At 52.9% G+C, this 18,567-nt stretch overlaps 1 protein-coding gene across 8 annotated transcripts in view; it reads right to left on the bottom strand.

The window, feature by feature from the left end:
• Nucleotides 1–18,567, bottom strand: part of MBOAT2 (membrane bound O-acyltransferase domain containing 2) — a 194,816-nt gene that overhangs the window by 11,493 nt on the left and 164,756 nt on the right. For all 8 annotated transcript variants that reach the window (XR_014842570.1, XM_085020012.1, XM_085020010.1 and 5 more), the window contains 5 exons: nt 11,675–11,730; nt 9,757–9,811; nt 5,163–5,346; nt 872–1,064; nt 384–487 (listed from right to left, as the gene is read on the bottom strand). Coding sequence is in view for 7 of the 8 variants with exons in the window: in XM_085020012.1 (XP_084876138.1) it covers nt 384–487; nt 872–1,064; nt 5,163–5,346; nt 9,757–9,811; nt 11,675–11,730 (592 nt within the window). In the remaining variant the exon portion in view is untranslated. The remainder of the gene's footprint in view (nt 1–383; nt 488–871; nt 1,065–5,162; nt 5,347–9,756; nt 9,812–11,674; nt 11,731–18,567) is intronic.

The following is an 18,567-nucleotide window of genomic DNA, read 5'->3' as shown; positions in this document are numbered from 1 at the left end:
GCCCCGCTAGTTGAGGTACCCGGCTGCCTCCTACCTAAACTAAGACTCAGCTGAGGACATTATTTCCTTCAGGACCCCTTCCCTGAGCACCTAGACTCCACTGGGTTCCTATCTTATAAACACCCTCCGCCCCTCTGATCACAACTGCTCTCTCTGTAACCCCGTGAGCCCCACGGGGGTCCAGACTGGACCCATCTTATTTGCTGGATCCCCAGTGCCTGAGGCACGTGGTGGACCCCCAACAAATAGCGGCTGAAGGAACGAAAGAGCGTTATTATTACAGATCTTCCAGTACCACCCGGAACATCACGTCATAACCTACAAAAGCAAAATATAGCACTTAAAGTATCGTTTGGCAACTAACTTCTTACTGATGTACTAACCTCTATTTGCTGAATTCTCAGATTGGAAATTAAATCCCAACGAGCTGCTCCATTCTTGTCGTAGCCTCGGAAACCAAAGCCGGCAGCATTATTGATAGCGTCAGCTGTGGTACACAAAGGAAAAAACAAAAAACTATTAAGAACCTATTAACAAACTACCCCGTTCGACCAAAAGACGTATCCTATGATCTTTTATTCTTAACTATGATGACATACTACCATCTTTTATTCCTAAACTGTCAGGGCAGACTTAGGCTCATTTTCCTCTGATATTAAAGCAAAATGGGCCGCATCCGGTTTTCAGGGGAGCCCAAGGGCTTTCCCACGTGGGCGATGAACCGGGACGCGTCCTTCTTCTGCTTCTACGCGACCCTCGTTCTTCGCGCGGGTCTTGAACCATATGTCCTCAAGAGGGCGCTCTCCCGGCTCCCTGCAGGCTAAGCCACGCGTCCCCCTCTCAAGGAGAGGCCTGTGCACACGTTGCTCACCTAACGTCCACGCGAAATAGTACTTGGGTCTGGCAGCCAGAAGGGAGACGTAGAGATAGAGAACCCTGGTGGGCCACGACGCCGTGGCCTGAAAATGCGCGTCGATGTTGTACTCCACGGGCAGCCTCCTGCAGACGGTCAGGTGGAAGAGCAGGGACAGGCCGCAGATGAGGAGCTTCTGGACCACTGCCGCCTGAAAACGAGACGAGACCGCGTGACCTCAGTCCCACGCCTCCAGCTCCTCTCACTGGTGCCGCCAGGGGGCCCTTCCTGAAGTCAGGAGCGGCGCGGGCCCCGCATTTCCCGTCGCCACCGTCTCACCGTCCAGCCCGACCTCTATCGGCTGCCTCTGGGCTGCCGCTCAAATCACGCCAGGAACCCAAACGTGTGTTTTCAGGACGTTCCGCATGTTAATAACCACCTAGAAGCAGACACAGGTGTGTTCGTGTCGGTGTGACTGTGCAAAAACGCTACCATGCGTAGGTTTCGGGAGTGGAGTAAATATGAACACACACACACAGAGCTTTTTTTTCCCATTGAGCTTTTTTCTCCTTTCCAAATTTGAAGTATTGCATGGATACTATTTTTACAGTAGCTTTCACATGTCTAGACACGGCGGAGTTCTTTAATGCATTTTTGGTCAAGGGGATCAAGCCGAAGGAGCAACACACCTGAGACGAAGCAAAGATTTGCGTTAAAGATCCTGCTGGAAGCAAAGGCTCACGATCACCGCATTCCGCTCAACTTAAACGACCCTGACAGAGCCCAGCTCATGGTGTTTTTGTCTTTTCAGTAGGTAGACGATTTCAATCCGATTCGACTTAGAGGAGAGTATACAGGCCATGAAGGCAAAGAAACACGTGAACGAAAGAAAAGGCTGGATCCAGGTGAAAGGATGGAACAAAATATGTGGCCGTCCTGTCCCGCCCAGTAATAAGAGTCAAAATTAACTACAGTAATTTGCAGATGAATCGCCATCTCTAACACGTTCTGTAATGAGGCCTAAAGAAAGGCTCAAGGCAAGAGCCAGGGCACACGTGGATTCCTGAACCTTCCAAAAAGCTTGCTTTATTCTCCGCTGCTCCTGTCGGGAGGCTCTGGAGGGTCAAGGGCTCTTTGCTGCAATTGTTCTTATTCTGATTTTCCTGGTCCTCGTTCAAATCCTCCAGGAAAGTCAGGCTACCTCTTCTTCGCCCCCACCTCCAAAATATCTAACTTACACACTTGAACAGAAAGGGATTTGAAGCAGGTAATTAGAGAAAAACTGTAATTATAAATGGAGTGAGATGAACCCAACGGCCTCATATATTAACCGAAAAATTGGGTGCATCGTCTTAGTAGCAAAATGAGAAATACTGCGGCCATTAGACTATGCCCACTCATTTCCAGGTCTCAGTTTTAAAAAAGTTTAAAGTAACATATACCCGATCTCAACTACCAGGTAGCATGCACACCAACGACAAAAAAAAAAGGCTCAGCCAATGCAAGATCAGGGCCTTGAAGAAGGGGCGGTGGCAGGGGTGGGGGTGGGGGGCTGAATCTGGGAAGCCAGGCGTCACCCCGGCTCCCAAGGCCTCGGTGCTCAGTAGAGGAGACACCCCTCCAGCATGCTGGCAAGAGGCCTTAAGTCGATTCTCAGGGAAGCCTCACCAGGGAGGAGCCAGGCTTAGTGACACAGAGCCAGAGTGGGGCTGGGGAAGGGCTGGAATGAATGTGGAGACGATGGGTGATACAGCCCGAGGGGTGACATCCTCAGCCCCCCACCCCCACCCCATGCCCGGCTCCAGAGACCAGCACTCAGGTCTGACCACCCCACGCAGGAGATGGCAGAAGCCTCACTCAAGAAACCAAACAGGGAGTTCCCGCCGTGGCACAACAGGGTCTGCTCTCTGGAGATATGGGATGCAGGTTTGATGCCCAGCCTGGCACGGTGGGTCAGGGATCCAGCGTTGCCACAGTTGCAGCAAAGGTTGCAACTGCAGCTTGGATCTGATCCCTGGCCTGGGAACTCTGTAGGCAGCAGGGCAGCCAAAAAAGGAAAGAAAAAAAAAAAAAAGAAGTAAGGAGGGAGGGAGGGAAGAGGGAAAGAAGGAAGAAGAAAGAAGGAAGCAAGCAAGCCAACACTCAAGACCTACAGACGTCGCGGGAGGCCCTGGTGCCCAGGCGCCCTCCTGCCCATCTTCTGCAGCAGTGGGATTTCTGTCTGGGCAGGTGCTGAAGTCTAGCTAAAGCCCACACGTCACAGACTCCTTTGGGGCTGAGTGTGGTAGCTATGTGGTCACAGGTAACAGGGACAAGGTCAGTGGTGGGCCATCTAGACCACGAGGAGGAGGGAAACACCGTAAGGGTGGCAAAAACTGGGGAGCGCTTGGATCCCCAACCCACATTATCCACGGACCAGACGCTTGAGAGAAGAATACACTTTCACCGTATTTAACCTCCTATTATCCTGGTCCTTGGTTCAGCAGGCAAATCTGTATCTTTTTTTTCCTTCTTCTTTTTAGGGCCACACCCCATAGCATATGGAAGTTCCCAGGCTAGGGGTCACATCGAAGCTGTAGCTGCTGGCCTACACCACAGCCACAGCCACGCAGGATCCAAGCCGCATCTGCAACCCACACCACAGCTCACGGGAACTTCTGGAATATGCGAGCCGTCCGTAGTTACCCTGACATCCTCCCACGGCAGTGAGGCCTCGAAAGCGTTAAGTGGTCCGTCCGGAGACACGAGACAGTGGAAGAGAACTGGATATGCCCGAGTCCACGTCTGACATTCAGCCCAGTCACTTCACACTTCACCAAGAATATGAAGCCAACGGCACCCAGGGGTCTGAAACAGTCACAGGGCAGAGGAGCGACGGTCTGCAAACCGGTGCGCGTGCTCCTTCGCTCTGCGTCTCGCAACACCTTGGAAAGGAAGGGGTCCCCGGCTCCAAACCCCACATTCAGAGCAACCACGCTAGCCCCCCTTTCTTGTCTCAGACTTGTCCACGGCCTATTTCTCATAGGCTTTTAGATTGTACCAGATCAAAGCCAACAGGCCCCGGCCCGCACGCGGCCGTACAGCCGCTCTCGACAGGGAGCGTGGGCACCTGCCGGCGGCCGGGCGTCCCGAGGAGCTAAGATGATGTTTGCGTGGGGCACAGGCTGCCTGGGTCGAGCGCCACGTCTCCGGGCCAGCCTGGGACCCCTCGGTCCCGTTACTTGGCCTCTGAGCCTCCGTGCGCTCTTCTGCGAAGGGGGCGAGTAAAGCATCCGACACTGTCTGAAGGGCTGAAAGTGCTTTCAAAGCGCCCACCACCGCTATCGCTTTATTGTAAAAAGTAGACAGGGTTTTACAGAAAAGGTAATATTTGAAGCAGGCTTTTAAAGAGGAATAAGATTTCACCGGCAGTGATGAGGATGAGGAGAGGGAAAGAACAGTCTCACTGTGCTGGGATGAACAGAATAGGTACGGGAAAAGCCTGGAAAATTGGGCTTGGTCAGCTCCACGCGACGGGCTTTCTTGTAAAATACTCCATAACCACTGGAGTTCCTGCCGTGGCTCAGTGGGTTAAGAGCCCAATGTAGTCTCCGAGAGCATTTGGGTTTGATCCCTGACCTCGCTTGGTGCGTTAAGGATCCAGTGTTGCTGCAAGCTGCAGTGTAGGTCGCAGACTCGGCTCAGATCTTGTGTGGCTGTGGCTGTGGCCTTGGCTGTGACTCCTATTCAACCCTTAGCCCAGGAACTTCCATATGCTATGGGTGTAGCCATTAAAAAAGCAAAAAACAAACAAAATTCCAGAACTAAAAACATGACTCTCACTAAGGAACCCAGCACAGTTTCTTCAGTAAACCTCTTTTTTTTTTTCTGGTCTTTTTGCCCTTTCTAGGGCCGCACCCACGGCATAAGGAGGTTCCCAGGCTAGGCGTCTAATCGGAGCTGTGCTGCTGGGCTACACCAGAGCCACAGCCACGAGGGATCCGAGCCGTGTTTGCGACCTACACCACAGCTCACGGCAATGCCAGATCCTTAACCCACTGACCGAGGCCAGGGATCAAACCTGCAACCTCAGGGTTCCCAGTTGGATTCGTTAACCACTGTGCCACGACAGGACTCCTATCTTCATTCTTTTATCACAATTGTACTTCGAGGCATCACGACTACGTACTGTGTGAAAAGTCATTTACGGCAAAAAATACTTTTAAAGAAAAAGATGGGGAGACTTGGAACGTGAAAAAGTCAGAGTTGTTAAGGAGATGAGGCTAATCAGTTCCTGCTCTAGAGGCTCCAGATGAATCCCCGATCTTACGTTTGGAGACGGCTCCGTCCTTTCGCCCTGGATCCCCTCCTTTCCACTCTCGCCCGACTGCGCGGCGTGGTACGAGCGGCCTTCGATGAACGTGATGTAGTCTTTGTAAGAGCAGAGCGGGCCGGCCAGGATGCCCATGAAGTTGCAGGTGTAACTCAAGTACTCCAGGAGGCTGGGCATGCGCCTGCAACGAAGAGACACGCAACCTGAGAGCCGGAGCCCACGCGTCCAGAAAACCTGCCAGGACCGGGCAGCCACACAAGGAGCACTTAAGGGTTGGGGATGAAGGCCTGCCCAGCAGGACTTCCGGACGCAAGCGTTTCCCTGCGCATCTTCACGAGCACCTCCGAAGGGCTCCTGCCTAGCTCCTCAGGGCCAAACGAAGCCAAGTGGGCAAGACTGGGTGGCAAGCGGCATCTCTTCTTGGCAGGAGCTCGCTCACTCACCGAACACACCCGCATGTGTGCCGACAGCCACACACGCGCTCACGCTCCAGAGTCTGGGGACACCACAGTAAACAAAACAGAAGGATGCTGGGCTCCCAGGCTGAAAGCCGCTGCAGAAAACGAGGAAATACACGAGATACTCTCAGAGGTGCCACGAGCCGCAGGGCCCGGGGGGTCTTGTTATACTGACAAGCCAGGGAAGCCTCTCCCACCAGGAGATGCTGGAGGCCTGAGGGAGCGAGTCGTGGCAAAGTCCAGGACGAGGGGTCCAGGCAGAGGGAACAGTGAGAGTGAAATCCCCGAGATGGGGACCTTCCAAGAGCCGGGGGGGGGGGGGCGAGTGGCTGGAGCGGGGGGACCCCGGGGAAGGCGCAGGAGGGCCTCAGAGAGCAGAGCTGAGCCAACACCTCACAAGCCTTACCAGCCCCGGCGGGGACTTCGGAGTTTATTCTGAATGGGAGGAACGACTCCGGCAGAGTTTAAAAATACCTGAGTCTCACAAGAAGCCCGCTAAGCCCCTGTGTGACAGAGAGGGTGGAGGTGGGGAGACCAGCCAGGAGGCGACAGGATCTCCAGGGGAGGGGACGGCGGCCAGGGAGCAGGGCCCACATCCATCCTGGCAGCACAGCCGTGGGCTCTGCTGATGGAGCGGATGGACTGCGGGAGAGGAAGGGATCCGGATGGCTCGCGACATTTAATTCAGCGGCTCTCAGGTCAGTCCCAATGGCGGGTGGCGCCTAAAGTTTCATCCAGCACTCCAGTTCCCCACGCAGGGAAACGGGTGAAAAACGGTCAGGAGCATGGGCCACTAGGCACACCATCTATGTTCTCAAGTAAATGCATCTGCAGTGTGTGGTGTTTTTTTGTTGTTTTTTTTTTTTAATTATTATTCATTCGGCTGCACTTGCAGCAGGTGGAAGTTCCTGGGCCAGGGATCGAACCTACGCTGCCACAGCAGTGACCTGAGCCACAGTAGTGACAATGCCATATCCTGAACCTGCTGAGCCCCAAGGGAACGCCTGTTTTTCATTTTTTAAAAGGAGCTCCATGTGTCAAGCCTGCCATCCACTGACAACAATACACCACCATAAATAAAAGAATGATGACACTTGGGGACAGTAAGCCAGGTCCTGAACATGGTACAGCTCCCGTCTTCCTCCCTAATACAGTAAGGGGGTGCCTAGAATAGCACCAACACTCTCCACGGCCCAGAGTAGTCGACAGAACCCCCGACACCTAGTTTTATAAAAGGAAGAAAAACCACACACACACGAATAGGAACCAGTGCTTCTGGACCACCTGACACTTAGCTAAGTCACCACTTAGCCAAAACTCCCTTTATATTTTTTCCTGAATTATTTTTTTTTTTACAATTAAAAGTGTTTTGAACCTCGCATTTTTTTTTTTTCCTTGAGGGCTCAACACACTGAGAGCAAGGCATTTCTGGTAGATCTTCTCTTGTGGTTCTTTCCAGGCAGCGCTGAAACAGGCGGCCTTCTCCCCGCCGCCAACCCCGGGACAAGCATCCAGGGACCACGGAGCCGCCAAGAGCCCCACTTTCAGCACCACTTACTCTGAGGCCAAGGCAAAGCCAGGTTCTCACGGCGCAGCTGAACCTCACCCGGTCAAACTATGCATCACAAGGTGCAAGGACAGGAGATCATTCTGAACTGGGAAATTCACTGGAGTCATTCCTGGCTCAACTGATATACCAAATGACAAGTCATTTTAGGAAAGAAGCAGATAATGAGACCATGTGCCAGGCAAAGGAGAACTGAGCATAATCCCTTATACTCTAGTTATGTCAGGACATGAAAGATTCCATCTTTCACTCCAAAAATATTTATTTGATATTAACCGGGCGTCACCTCAGGTCAGGGCTTCTCAGTCTCAGCACACAGCAAAAGAGCCTTTGGCTGCCAGGTGGACAGTAGACCTGGAGGCCAGGAGAGAACACAGAGCCCGGCTGGAAAAGCTCTGACCGTGGACCACGTGGCAAACGGGGCCAGGAGGGGGCCACATCAGCAGGACGGTGCGAGGGCCCAGTCAGGGTAGAGACGGTCCCACGTCACCATCGGATGGGAGGCAGGTTTCAAGAGAAGGGTTCACTTGACTTGCTGGGGAAGCAGGTTTGCAGGAAGAAGAGGGGAATTTGCCTAAGTTTCTGCACCTGAGGGGTGGTAAGCACGGGCAATGGGTGGGGTGGGAGCGGGAGGAGGGAGACAGCTCAGCTCTACCCTGAGCAGGTTCCACTGGAGATGCTCCAGCCACACCGAGATGCTCAAAGGGCAGGTGGACGGACGGACGAGGCTGGAGCTCAGGAGAGAGGGTGGACTGGGGTCAACAACTTAGGTGACTTCGAGTATGGAGATGGCACTGAAAGCCAACGGAGGCACGTGACCACCTGGAGAAGATGGGAAAGTTCCAGGATGTGCTCTGGGGCACAGCACATGTCAGCGGTGAGGCGGGGATTCAGCAAAGGGGAGAGGCAGAGGGGCGGTAGCAGGACCTCAGAAGCACCCTGGGCCCAGGACCCCCAGAGCCATGGGGACCAGAGGGCTGGGCGCTGAGGTCAAGCCGCCTGCAACCTGAGGCTGGCGATGCAATCTGCCCAGATGAAGGGCGACCTGGCAGCAGGCCCGTGGGGGCAGCAATGCGAGAGGTCAGGAGGGAGGAGGGAAGGGGAGGGAGCAGGCGTCCTGCAGGGGGTCTTCCTGAGCTCATCAAGGGCTTCTCCCCCAGTTGGTGGGAAAGACCCAGCAGAGAGGGAGACGGTGACGGGGGACCGGCCGGGGCAACTGAAGCCGCACGGTTCTCACGTGAGAAAGAAGCCACTGGGCTGCAAGCGGGAGGGAAGCCAGCCTCAGCCTGGCCCGGGGTGGGTATCCCTGGGCACCGTGGAGGAAGGGTGCGGGCGGGTGGCGAGGTCCGGAGGTGGCAGAACAGAGGGAGGCGCGGGATTTCTCCCACCGTCCTCGCTCGGCCCTCTTCCGATGTTCCGGAGGCGCAGCGTGGACTTGAACTCAGTTTGGGGTTTTGCCGGGGCGGGGGGGTGGGGAGCAGGGGCTGAGCGCTGATTAACAAGTTGTTTCTGGGACGGACCAAGGACTCGCAAAGGTCCGGGGGCCCAGATCAAGTTAACCCTCATCAACTAAGTATATTCAAGTGTATATTTATCAATATACAAAGACTGACTAGGAGTTCCTGCTACGTCACAGTGGGTTAAGGACCTGGCTGCAGTGGCTCAGGTCACTGTGGAGGCATGGGTTTGATCCCCAGCCTGGCCCAGTGGGTTAAAGGATCCAGTGTTGATGCAATCTCTGGGCCAAGAATTTCCAGATGCTGCAGGTGCAGCTGTAAAATAAAAAAAGACTGACTATATCGAATATCAAAACAGAGTAATTTTAAAGATGGGGAAAATGAGAAGATTTTCAAGACATTCTGCCTGGGATAAAAGGGGAGCACCTAGGGTAGGCCTGCCTGCCACACAAACAATCCCATTCTTCCGGCAACCCGGCAGGTATTAGCTCTAGATGAACAGGAAACAAGGTATTTCACAGGAAGGTTTTCTTGAAATAACACGAGCATCTCAACTCTAATTATATGAGGTGAAGACAGGCCCTGACAAGAAATGAAGCTATTCCTTAGACGCATCAACGGAGGACCTGCCATAAATGAACTGGAGGGAGAGAATTCCTCAAATACCGAGAAGCTCCTGCTGGCTCTTCATTATTTCAAAACGTGGCACGTGGCACCTGTGTGCTAGGCCAACCTGCCGTTTAAACCCAGCACCTGCCATGACGTTATTGGTCTACAGACGGCAACTGCAATTACTCCCTGGAATGAGCAGAGACCGTGTGCCCTTCCTGTGTCTTCAGGGACGCAGAGCCTCATGGCAGAGACAGAAACGTTCACAGGCAGCTTCGTGGTACACAGGAGGCGACGCTGTGTGATGTGAAGCCTTAGGAAGGGGTGCCTGGCCCCGGCCCAGCCAGATTTGGTGGCCGGAGGTGTGGAGAGGGAAGAAGGTTTGGTTTTCATGGACCCAGCCTCTCGGAGGAGGACGAGCGAGGCTTGGCCGTAAGTAACCGGGTGTCCCCGGCAGGGACAGCGCCAACGACGGCAGGAGACAACTTAACGGCACGCACCTCACTGCCAAGCCTCTCTGTGAGGGCGTCAGCTCTTCGTTCTTCCGAAACATCCCTGAGAAACAGAAACAGGCAGGTGATCAACGCTCACATCTCTCAGCAAGATGCTTTTCCCATCCACACTTGCATCGCTTTCATCACCTGAAATTCATGCTACAAGCACAACTGTGGTAGATCGGTTTGGTGTCACTGGCCCCCTGCTTTCTCAGGACAACAAAGGCTCAGGCATGGGAAAGGGCCATCATGTAACCCAACACCTCTGGCTCGGCGTAAGACAAATAACACGTGTCACAGAACTAACGTGACCCGTTTCTAGAGGAAATCATTATCACATTTAAAAATTCCCCGATGCCAGCATATTTAATGGTACATGTGACGACTTTTCAGAAGGAGGCGTTAAAACATGATGGGATGACCCCGATGACTGAGCTCAGTGGTGTGGATTCAACGCGCAGCAGAAAGCGAGGGGTGAATCCTCACTCCTCCGGGACTCTGGTGAATGACACGGTCCCCCACAGACCAGCTCTATCCACTTCTTTACCTTGTCCTCAAACAGGAGAACCTTACCTGTGATTACACATCACCTGATTAAATCTGAACCCCAACGGAAAGACCAGAGGGAGGTCTAAGTTAAGAAGCAACATCGCGGTTCGGGGCTGGCACATGCAGGCAATTGTACATGGAATGGATGGCCAGCAGCGACCTGCTGTCCGGCACAGGGAACTCTACTCGAGAGGCTGATAACCTCCAGGGGAAAGAATCTGAAAAAGGATGGAGGTGTGTGTGTACCACGGGGCCCGCTTTGCTGTACAGCAGACACAACACTGCAAATCAACTCGACGTCAATGAAATTAAAAAGAAAAGCAGCAACGCATTTCAAGGGTCCTGAGCAGATGCCCCAGGGCGGGTGATGGCTCCAGTGAGGCTGGAGACCCAGCACCACCAACGAATGACTCTCTCTCTGCAGAGCGTGCTCCTTCCGTCTTTGAGGAAGCCAGAGTCTGGACTGTTAGCATTTGCCATGGCAAGGTGTTCATGCATCAGAGGCATGGAATACGAACATATAATATTGACACTGAAAGGCCGTGTAAATGCGTGTGTGTGTGTGTAAGTACAAGGGAGGCGGGCGGGGGGGAACTAAGTTCTAATGAAAACGCAACACAGAAATGAAGCAGGGATGAGTAAAACTTGACCTATACCAAAGGTCTACTTCCTTTATAGTTTAAGTTGCCACGAATGGAGGAAAGGAATCTGACTAGTATCCATGAGGTTGAGGGTTCGATCCCTGGCCTCGCTCAGTGGGTTAAGGATCTGGCATTGCCCTGAGCTGTGGTGTAAGTCACAGGCACGGCTCAGATCTGGCGTTGCTGTGGCTGTGGTGTAGGCCGGCAGCTGCAGCTCCCCTTCAACCCCTAGCCTGGGAACTTCCACAGGCCGTGGGTACGGCCCTAAAAAGGAAATAAATAAATAAGTAAACTTGCCACTAATGTGGGTTATGTGAATCACACTGTTTTCCTTTGCTTTTGTCACTGAACTGAAAGCAAAATTAAGAATAAACAGTGTAGGAAGTTCCCTTGTGGCAAAGCTGGTTAAGGATCTAGCATTGTCATTGCAGTGGCTCAGGTCACTACTACGGTGTGGGTTTGATCCCTGGCCTGGGAATTTCCAAATGCTGCAGACATGGCTGCAAAGAAAAAAAAAAAAAAAAAAGAAATCAAAAATTTTTTGAAAAAGAAATAAACCGCGAAGGAAAATGATGAGGCTTGAACAACCTTCAGCAGAGTTAAACATTTTCCCCTGTCTTACCTCCATCCCCTTCCTTCTTCTACTAGCAGAAAGTTAACAGTAGCATCTCAAACCAAAGATTGTCGGAATAAAATTTTTTTCAGTGCCGATAAATCAATTTCCAAATTCTTACCATCGTGGATTTCACAAGCCAAACTAGTGATCTTCTGGGTAATTATCATCATTGGGCTGTGACAAAATAAAAAGATAAATATTTTCAAAGAAGAAATTTAAAATAGAATTTATTCTGCTTACCTGACTACAAAATCCTGACATTTTTTAACATTAAAAAAAGACCCCAGGGGATTTCAAAGAGAACTCGGGGGCTGCTGTGTCTGGGGTGGGTCCAGGAATCTGGGCCTCCTCTGAAGGCAGGAGGGGAGGGAAGGGGGGGAAGGAGGAAAGAGAGGGGAGGAAAAGGCTCCTCTGAAGGAGACCCCAGGTGAGCAGTGACAGTGACGCTGGACCCCGAGGCCAGCACTGGGCAGCACGCAGGCACCAGACCCGGCCCAGCTCCTGATGCTGCCTTAGGGCCTTTCGGCTGCTGGGCTGCCTTTTACCCCAGGGCTAAGGTTCAAGGAAAGTAAGTTGCCTGGGAAAGGAGGACTCAGTAGGAAATTAAAGGCGTGTGGGTGAGAACGGGGGAGCAAGACAGAAAGAAGGAAATGAGAAAAAGATACAGGACTGTGCCCAGGTCCCTATTCCAGAAGCCCAGCCAAGGGGGGCAGCTGGGGGGCTGTTAAAACGCCCGGGAGCCTCGCCTCGGGCTCACAGACCAGGGCGCAGGGCACCCTCTACAGAAAGAGGACGTCAAACCTGTGTCACAGGGAGAAAAGGGCAATCGTTGCCCGTGTTTCAGCAGCTCTAAGGGAACGGACAGCTCGGGAAGGAAAAGGAAATGCATGGAAGAAACCTCCAGGCTACAGTGCAGCCGTTACATCCTTACAGACATTGGTATAAATGTCTGGATCAGTATCAACCCTGAGGTCCTCGATGATATTTGTGGCATCTCAGTGATGTGTGTTGGCTCCAGGAGACCTTGAACTCTGCCTGCCAGGGGGAGCAGCGGGGCTCAGACCCACGGCAAAGACCCTGTGTTCTCACCTCCCCCAGGGCTCAGAGCACAGGCGGCCACTTTCCATAAAACGCCAGCATCTTTCCGCAGGTAAAGACGGGAGGTGATCTCTCACCACGTCGGCAACGCCACCAAGGGTCTGTCTTAAACGGTCCAACTGCTGGCAGCAAGATGCACAGACCTGGGTCCCCGGGAACTTAGAGCTCATTCCCTCACATCCCAGGCAGGATCTCATTAAAAAAACTGACAGGGCTCTTCAACGCAGAGGCGGAGAGGGAGGAGATTCCTCCTGGGTGCCCTTCCGAGTCAGTTCTTCCGCTTACACCACTCGCTCTCAGGAAGTTATTCCCCAGCCACCCTAGCCCCAGGCTGCTTTAAACACCCGGTTGCCATTGCAACTTTGCAAGCTCTTTCACCAACTTTCAGGGTTATAAAAATGCCTTATAATTTCTAATTCCCTGAGGGAAAAGAATCATTTTTCTCACCCTGCCTAATTATCTTCAGAGTTTAGCTCAAAAAAGAATTATATATTATATACCCTGCAGGGAACCCTCCTACACTGTGGGTCGGAATGTAAGTTGGTGCAGCCACCATGGAAAACAGTATGGAGGTGCCACAGAAAACTACAAACGGAGCTGCCATATGATCTAGCAATCCCATTCCTGGGCACACATCTGGACAAAAGTGTAATTGGAAAAGATATGGGCACCCCTATGTTCACAGCAGCACTATTCACAACAGCCAAGACATGGAAGCCACCCAAGTGTCCGTTGACAGAAGAATGGATAAAGATGTGGTGTGTATACACACACACGCACACATATACACACACTGGAATACTACTCAGCCATAAAAAAGAATGAAATAATGCCATCTGCAGCAACATGGATGGACCTAGAGATTATCATACTAAATGAAGTAAGGCAGACAGGGAAAGACAAACACCATATGATACCACTTATATATGGAATCTAAAACATGATACAAATGCACTTACTTGCAAAACAGAAACAGACTCACAGACAGAGAAAACCACCTGACAGTTACCAAAGGGGAAAGGGGGTGGAGGAAGGATTGGGAGTTTGGGGTTAGCAGACACAGGATAGCATATATAGGCTGGATAAACAAGCCCCTACTATCTAGCACAGGGAACTACAATCAATACCCTATGATAAACCACAATGGGAAAGAGTATGAAAAAGAATACAGGCGTTCCCATCGTGCTTCAGGGGAAACGAACCCGACTAGCATCCATGAAGACACAGATTTGATCCCTGGCTTCGCTCAGTGGGTTAAGGATCTGGTGTTGCCGTGAGCTGTGGTGTAGGTCGCATTCGTGGCTTGGATCCCATGTTGCTGTGGCTGTGGTGTAGGCCGGCGGCTACAGTTTCAATTCGACCCCTAGCTTGGGAACCTCCATATGCCGCGGGTGTGGCCCTAAAAAGACTAAAAAAAAAAAAAAAAAAGAATACAAATATATGTATTACTGAATCACTCTGCAGAAATTACTACAACATTGTAAATCAACTATTTCAGTAAAATTTTTAAAAATAAATACATTTCAGCTCTAAATTTTAACTCTCATATCACCTTGAAACATGATAAAAAACAACTGATAAAATAATTACTAGGTTTATTTTACCAACTCAGTGACAAACTAAACTGTTAGGCCAACACACAAAAGATGTTCAAAAAGGCAGGTGTATGCTTTCTGGGCGCATGCCCTTCCTGTGCCCACAGCTACCTGGTGGCTCCTGCAATTTCTACCTCTCAGGTGTGGTCTCCTGGGGGGCCGGGGGTGTGAGGCTGTACTACTGGGTCCAAGAATGAAGCTCGCTAACAGAGATGGAAAGAAGGCGGGGGCAGAAACAAATGCTCCAGACCCTCCCCAAGAGTCGCTCCCTCCACTGACATTCTCTTCCCAGAGCTGCTGTGCCAGGATGGCCCGTCCCCTGCTTCAGGTCTCAGCGTAACAGTCGCCTTGTGCCGGGGAGGGTGCAGCTGGACCCCAGGAAGCCAGCTCTGCCCAAATGTGACACACGCCCTCCACTTCATCTCAGCTCCTTCAAAGAACTGTTCACATTCGTGGTATTTCATTTATCCAGTTACAGCAGTGTTGAAAATCTGTCTTTCCTTTCTAGAAGGCCCATGAGATAAGGCGCTAGCCGTCTTTTCCACCACGGACTCGCCAGCACGCAGCACAGCGCCCGATCAGGATACGCGCTGAGTAAGTATTTCTAAAAATACCGAATGAGCCGAGTCTTCTGAGGGTGCAGTCAGGATCCGCTACCTCTTTTGTAGGCTGTTTCATGCCTCCCACCCATCCAGTCTCATCTGTGCTGGAAAACCGTCACCAGACGGTTCTGTGATGATTCCTGTATTTCTCTGCCACCCCCAAATCCACGGACTACCTAACAGCCTTGTCTACCCGGCGCCGCCAGGCGCCGTCAGGCACCGTCAGGGGTGTTCTTGGCACGTACTTGGGTTCAGAGTTCTGACTGGTTGGCAAAGAGTCTCACGTCACTTTCCCGTCTGCGGTGATCACAACCCCGAACATTTCCTTGGGTGTTAAAGGCGTGGCTAGTCCACCGCCCCGGGTCCAACCTGTCACGGGGTGGCGTCGGGGGTGGCGAATGAGAGAGTAAAATGACAGAAGACAGAGCTGTTAGAGTGACTTTGCAGGAGCGCTTTACGGATGAAAGCAGAAAAGTACGGCAGGGCGGGGGCGGGCAGGGACGGGGACCACGGAGGGCTGAGCACAGCGACGGAGGGGAAACGGGACAGGTGAGTCCAACACAGGCGCCCACGTGGCCGGGAGGCAGCCTCACCCGCTGCACAGAACCCGGGGCGCAGAGGCAAAAAAACGCTTCCAAGCAAAAGCCATCCCCAGATGGGCTGCAGTGGGTCTTCTGACGAGCGCGTCTTAGTCATAAATATCTGGATGGCGACAATTCGAGTGACTCCCTCAACACCCCTACACCTTTAGTGACACTTCAGCTACCCGTTTGCTTTGCACCTGGTGGAGCTTCGACTATCTAATCGCTGCCCCCGTCCTAGAAAGTCTGAGATAACATGGCATGAGTCAGAAAGACTCTCCTGTTTGCTGGGCGGAGGCTGCGAGATGCGGACGAGGTCAGGGCCTGGGTGCAGCTGCCCGCACCCACTGTGTGACGACGTCACTAGATTTAGGTAGAACTACGGGTATCTTCTCTCAGTGCCAGGAATGCAGAAAAATATGGAATCTTACAGAGGAAATAGTTTCAGGTAATCTTTTTAAAAATACTGACCAGATGTGAAGAACTAAAAAAACTCTAGCGTTCTTAGACTTTTTTAAAAAGATACAAATGAACTTTTTTTGTTGTGTTTTAAAACGTTTGCATGCATTTTTTTTTCTCTACAAAAAATGAGAATAATAGAATTTAGTTCCACCATACAGGAAAGCTCTAGTTAAACATTCTGAGAGACCGATTGCTAAAAAAGAACCAACTCTCTGGACTGTTCCATTATCTCCGGGAGATAGCTCAACTCCAGACACACCCGTATGTGAATGCCACAAAGCAACCAAGAGGTAAAGCAGCCAACAGGTAAAAGGTGAGTGTGCCGTCAGGGTACAGGTGCCCCGACAGCAGAGCGGCTGCAACTTCCCTCCCTGAGGCGTCTCTAAGCACACAGGTGCGCTCCTCTACAAACAGCAAACCCGCTAAAACCAATAAACCCACAGACCTAGGGCCAAAGGAACGCACAGTGAGAGAGAACAGAAAGGCTGCCTCGCCCTCCTCCATTCATTCACTTTGCCCTCTCATCCGAAACCTGCAATGCACCAGGCTGGAAATGCAGCCCTGAGCAGGACAGCAGCTGCTCTGCTCTGCATAGGAAAGGGGTGGGTAGGAAATGAACAAACAGGTAAGTATGTCGTAGAGCAGATGGCGATCCGTGCTGAGCAGGAACCAAGTGGGGTGGGGAGAGGGAGCGCCAGGGTGCAGGCGAGGCCTGGCCTCGCCCAGCGGGTGACACTGAACCGAGAACCTGCATCAGGGAACCAGCCCTGGGGGCCTGAGGGAAGGATCTTCCAGGAAGAAAGGAAAGCAGGTCCACCTGCCCGCTGGTGGAGGGTGCCTGGCCTGGGGGCAGGCTGGCCACGATGCCGATGCGACTGCAGCCATAGGGACAGGAAAAGAGCTGGAGGGCAGACCGGCAGCGGGTCAGATCCAGCAGGTGCTGTGAGGACACAGGCTGTGACCTGAGGGAGCCTGGGCACCACGGGAGGGTGACAGGCAGAGAGAGAACTGGTTTGGTTTTCCATGGAGAAATTCTGGCTCTGGGTGGAAGAGACCGTGCGGCGGCGCCCAGAGGTGGGTGGGGCTGGGGGCTCGGAGTCGTGTGACAACCACCGGCTGGTGGAGAAGACAGCAGGATTTGAGGGTCTGACACGGGATCGGATGCAGGCTGGGAGAGCTGAGGCCACCGAGGTTTTCGACCAGAGGAACTGAACACAGGATGGAGCAGGCTGAGGACTGCGGGAGCCCCCCGGGAAGGGGCGTCGACAAGGTCCGCGTGAGGCGCCCACGACAGCCCGGGCGGGGATGCGGGGACCAGACAGCGGCCCGAGGCAGCAGCCAGGCCCCGTCCCGACCCCACGGCGTACCAACTACTCAACTCTCCCACCGCATTATCACCCACCAACACAGCCTCCGCGTGGATTCAGGAAAACAGCGATGGGTCAAACACCAGGAACCGTCTCAGACACAAGTCGGACAAAACCTTCCTGCATTGATTTACTAACTTTGGCCGCACCCGGGGCAGTAGAAGTTCCCGGGCCAGGGAACGAACCGGTGCCACAGCCACGACCCGAGCCACTGCAGCGACAGCTCAGGATTCCTAACCCCCTGCACCACCGGGGACCTTCCCAAGCCTTCGATAATAAACACAGGAGGGCAACTCGGCAAAAGACAAGGGGCCGTCACACTAACAAACCGTAAAGGGCGGACTCCGAGGCGCTTCCTCACCAGCACGGGACCTAAATGGGTCTGTAAATCGCCACAGAAAAGAGCCTTCATTGCCAAAGAGACCGCTGAAGAAATGTGTAAAGAAAGGAGACATGACTTCACAGAGGAAAACCGGAGTTCCCGTCGTGGCTCAGTGGTTAACGAATCCGACTGGGAACCATGCGGTTGTGGGTTTGATCCCTGGCCTCGCTCAGTGGATTAAGGATCCGGCATTGCTGTGAGCTTCGGTGTAGGTCGCAGAGGCAGCTCAGATCTGGCGTTGCTGTGGCTGTGGTGTAGGCCGGGGGCTACAGCTCTGACTGGACCCCTAGCCTGGGACCCTCCATATGCTGCAGGTGTGGCCCTAAAAAGACAAAAAGACAAAAGAAAAGGAAGACCAAGGAGGAAACACCTCGACCCGGAGTCATTTCATCTGTGCCTTTAACAGCGGCTGGACTGGAGACCTTCGGGTCGGGTGGGAAGGGTGTGCCCGGTGCAGAGTCAGGTGGGCAAGAGCAGGAGCCCGAAGGCAGGTGCCACCGCATCCTCGGAGGAGCCGGGCTGCGCGGGGAGGGGCGCCCGGCACTCGGCCCCCAGAGCCAGTGAGCCGCTTTCCAGAGTCTAAGAGGACATGCAGATTCCTGATAAATATCACTCGACCACAGCGCTTGGTGAACGAACATGAATCAGGGGAAAGGGCTCAAGCGGGGTGAGGAACAGACAAAGCAAAGCCATCACAGAGCCACGCCTGCTTCCCCCGGGTTACTCGAACTTCAAGGGGTGGCGGCTGGGCCAGTGGTGCCTCTGAACGAATGTAGGTCAAGGTGTCTGGACACCCCCCCAGGATGAAACAGGATAAAGGGAACACGAGGGCTTATCAGCTGAATAATTTACGCCAACCCTATTTACAACTAGTTTAGGGGCAGAGCAGAGAGGAGGCTGGTAAAAGCAGCAGGGTCCTTCCAG

This window comes from Sus scrofa, chromosome 3 (assembly GCF_054392235.1).
Source record: "Sus scrofa isolate SSC_HxYL_T2T_F1_AM1 chromosome 3, Sscrofa_HxYL_maternal_Yorkshire_Landrace_v2.0, whole genome shotgun sequence".
Taxonomy (NCBI): Eukaryota; Metazoa; Chordata; class Mammalia; order Artiodactyla; family Suidae; genus Sus; species Sus scrofa.
Note: the sequence above shows the minus strand (reverse complement) of the source record. Positions and strands in the feature narration are given on the sequence as shown.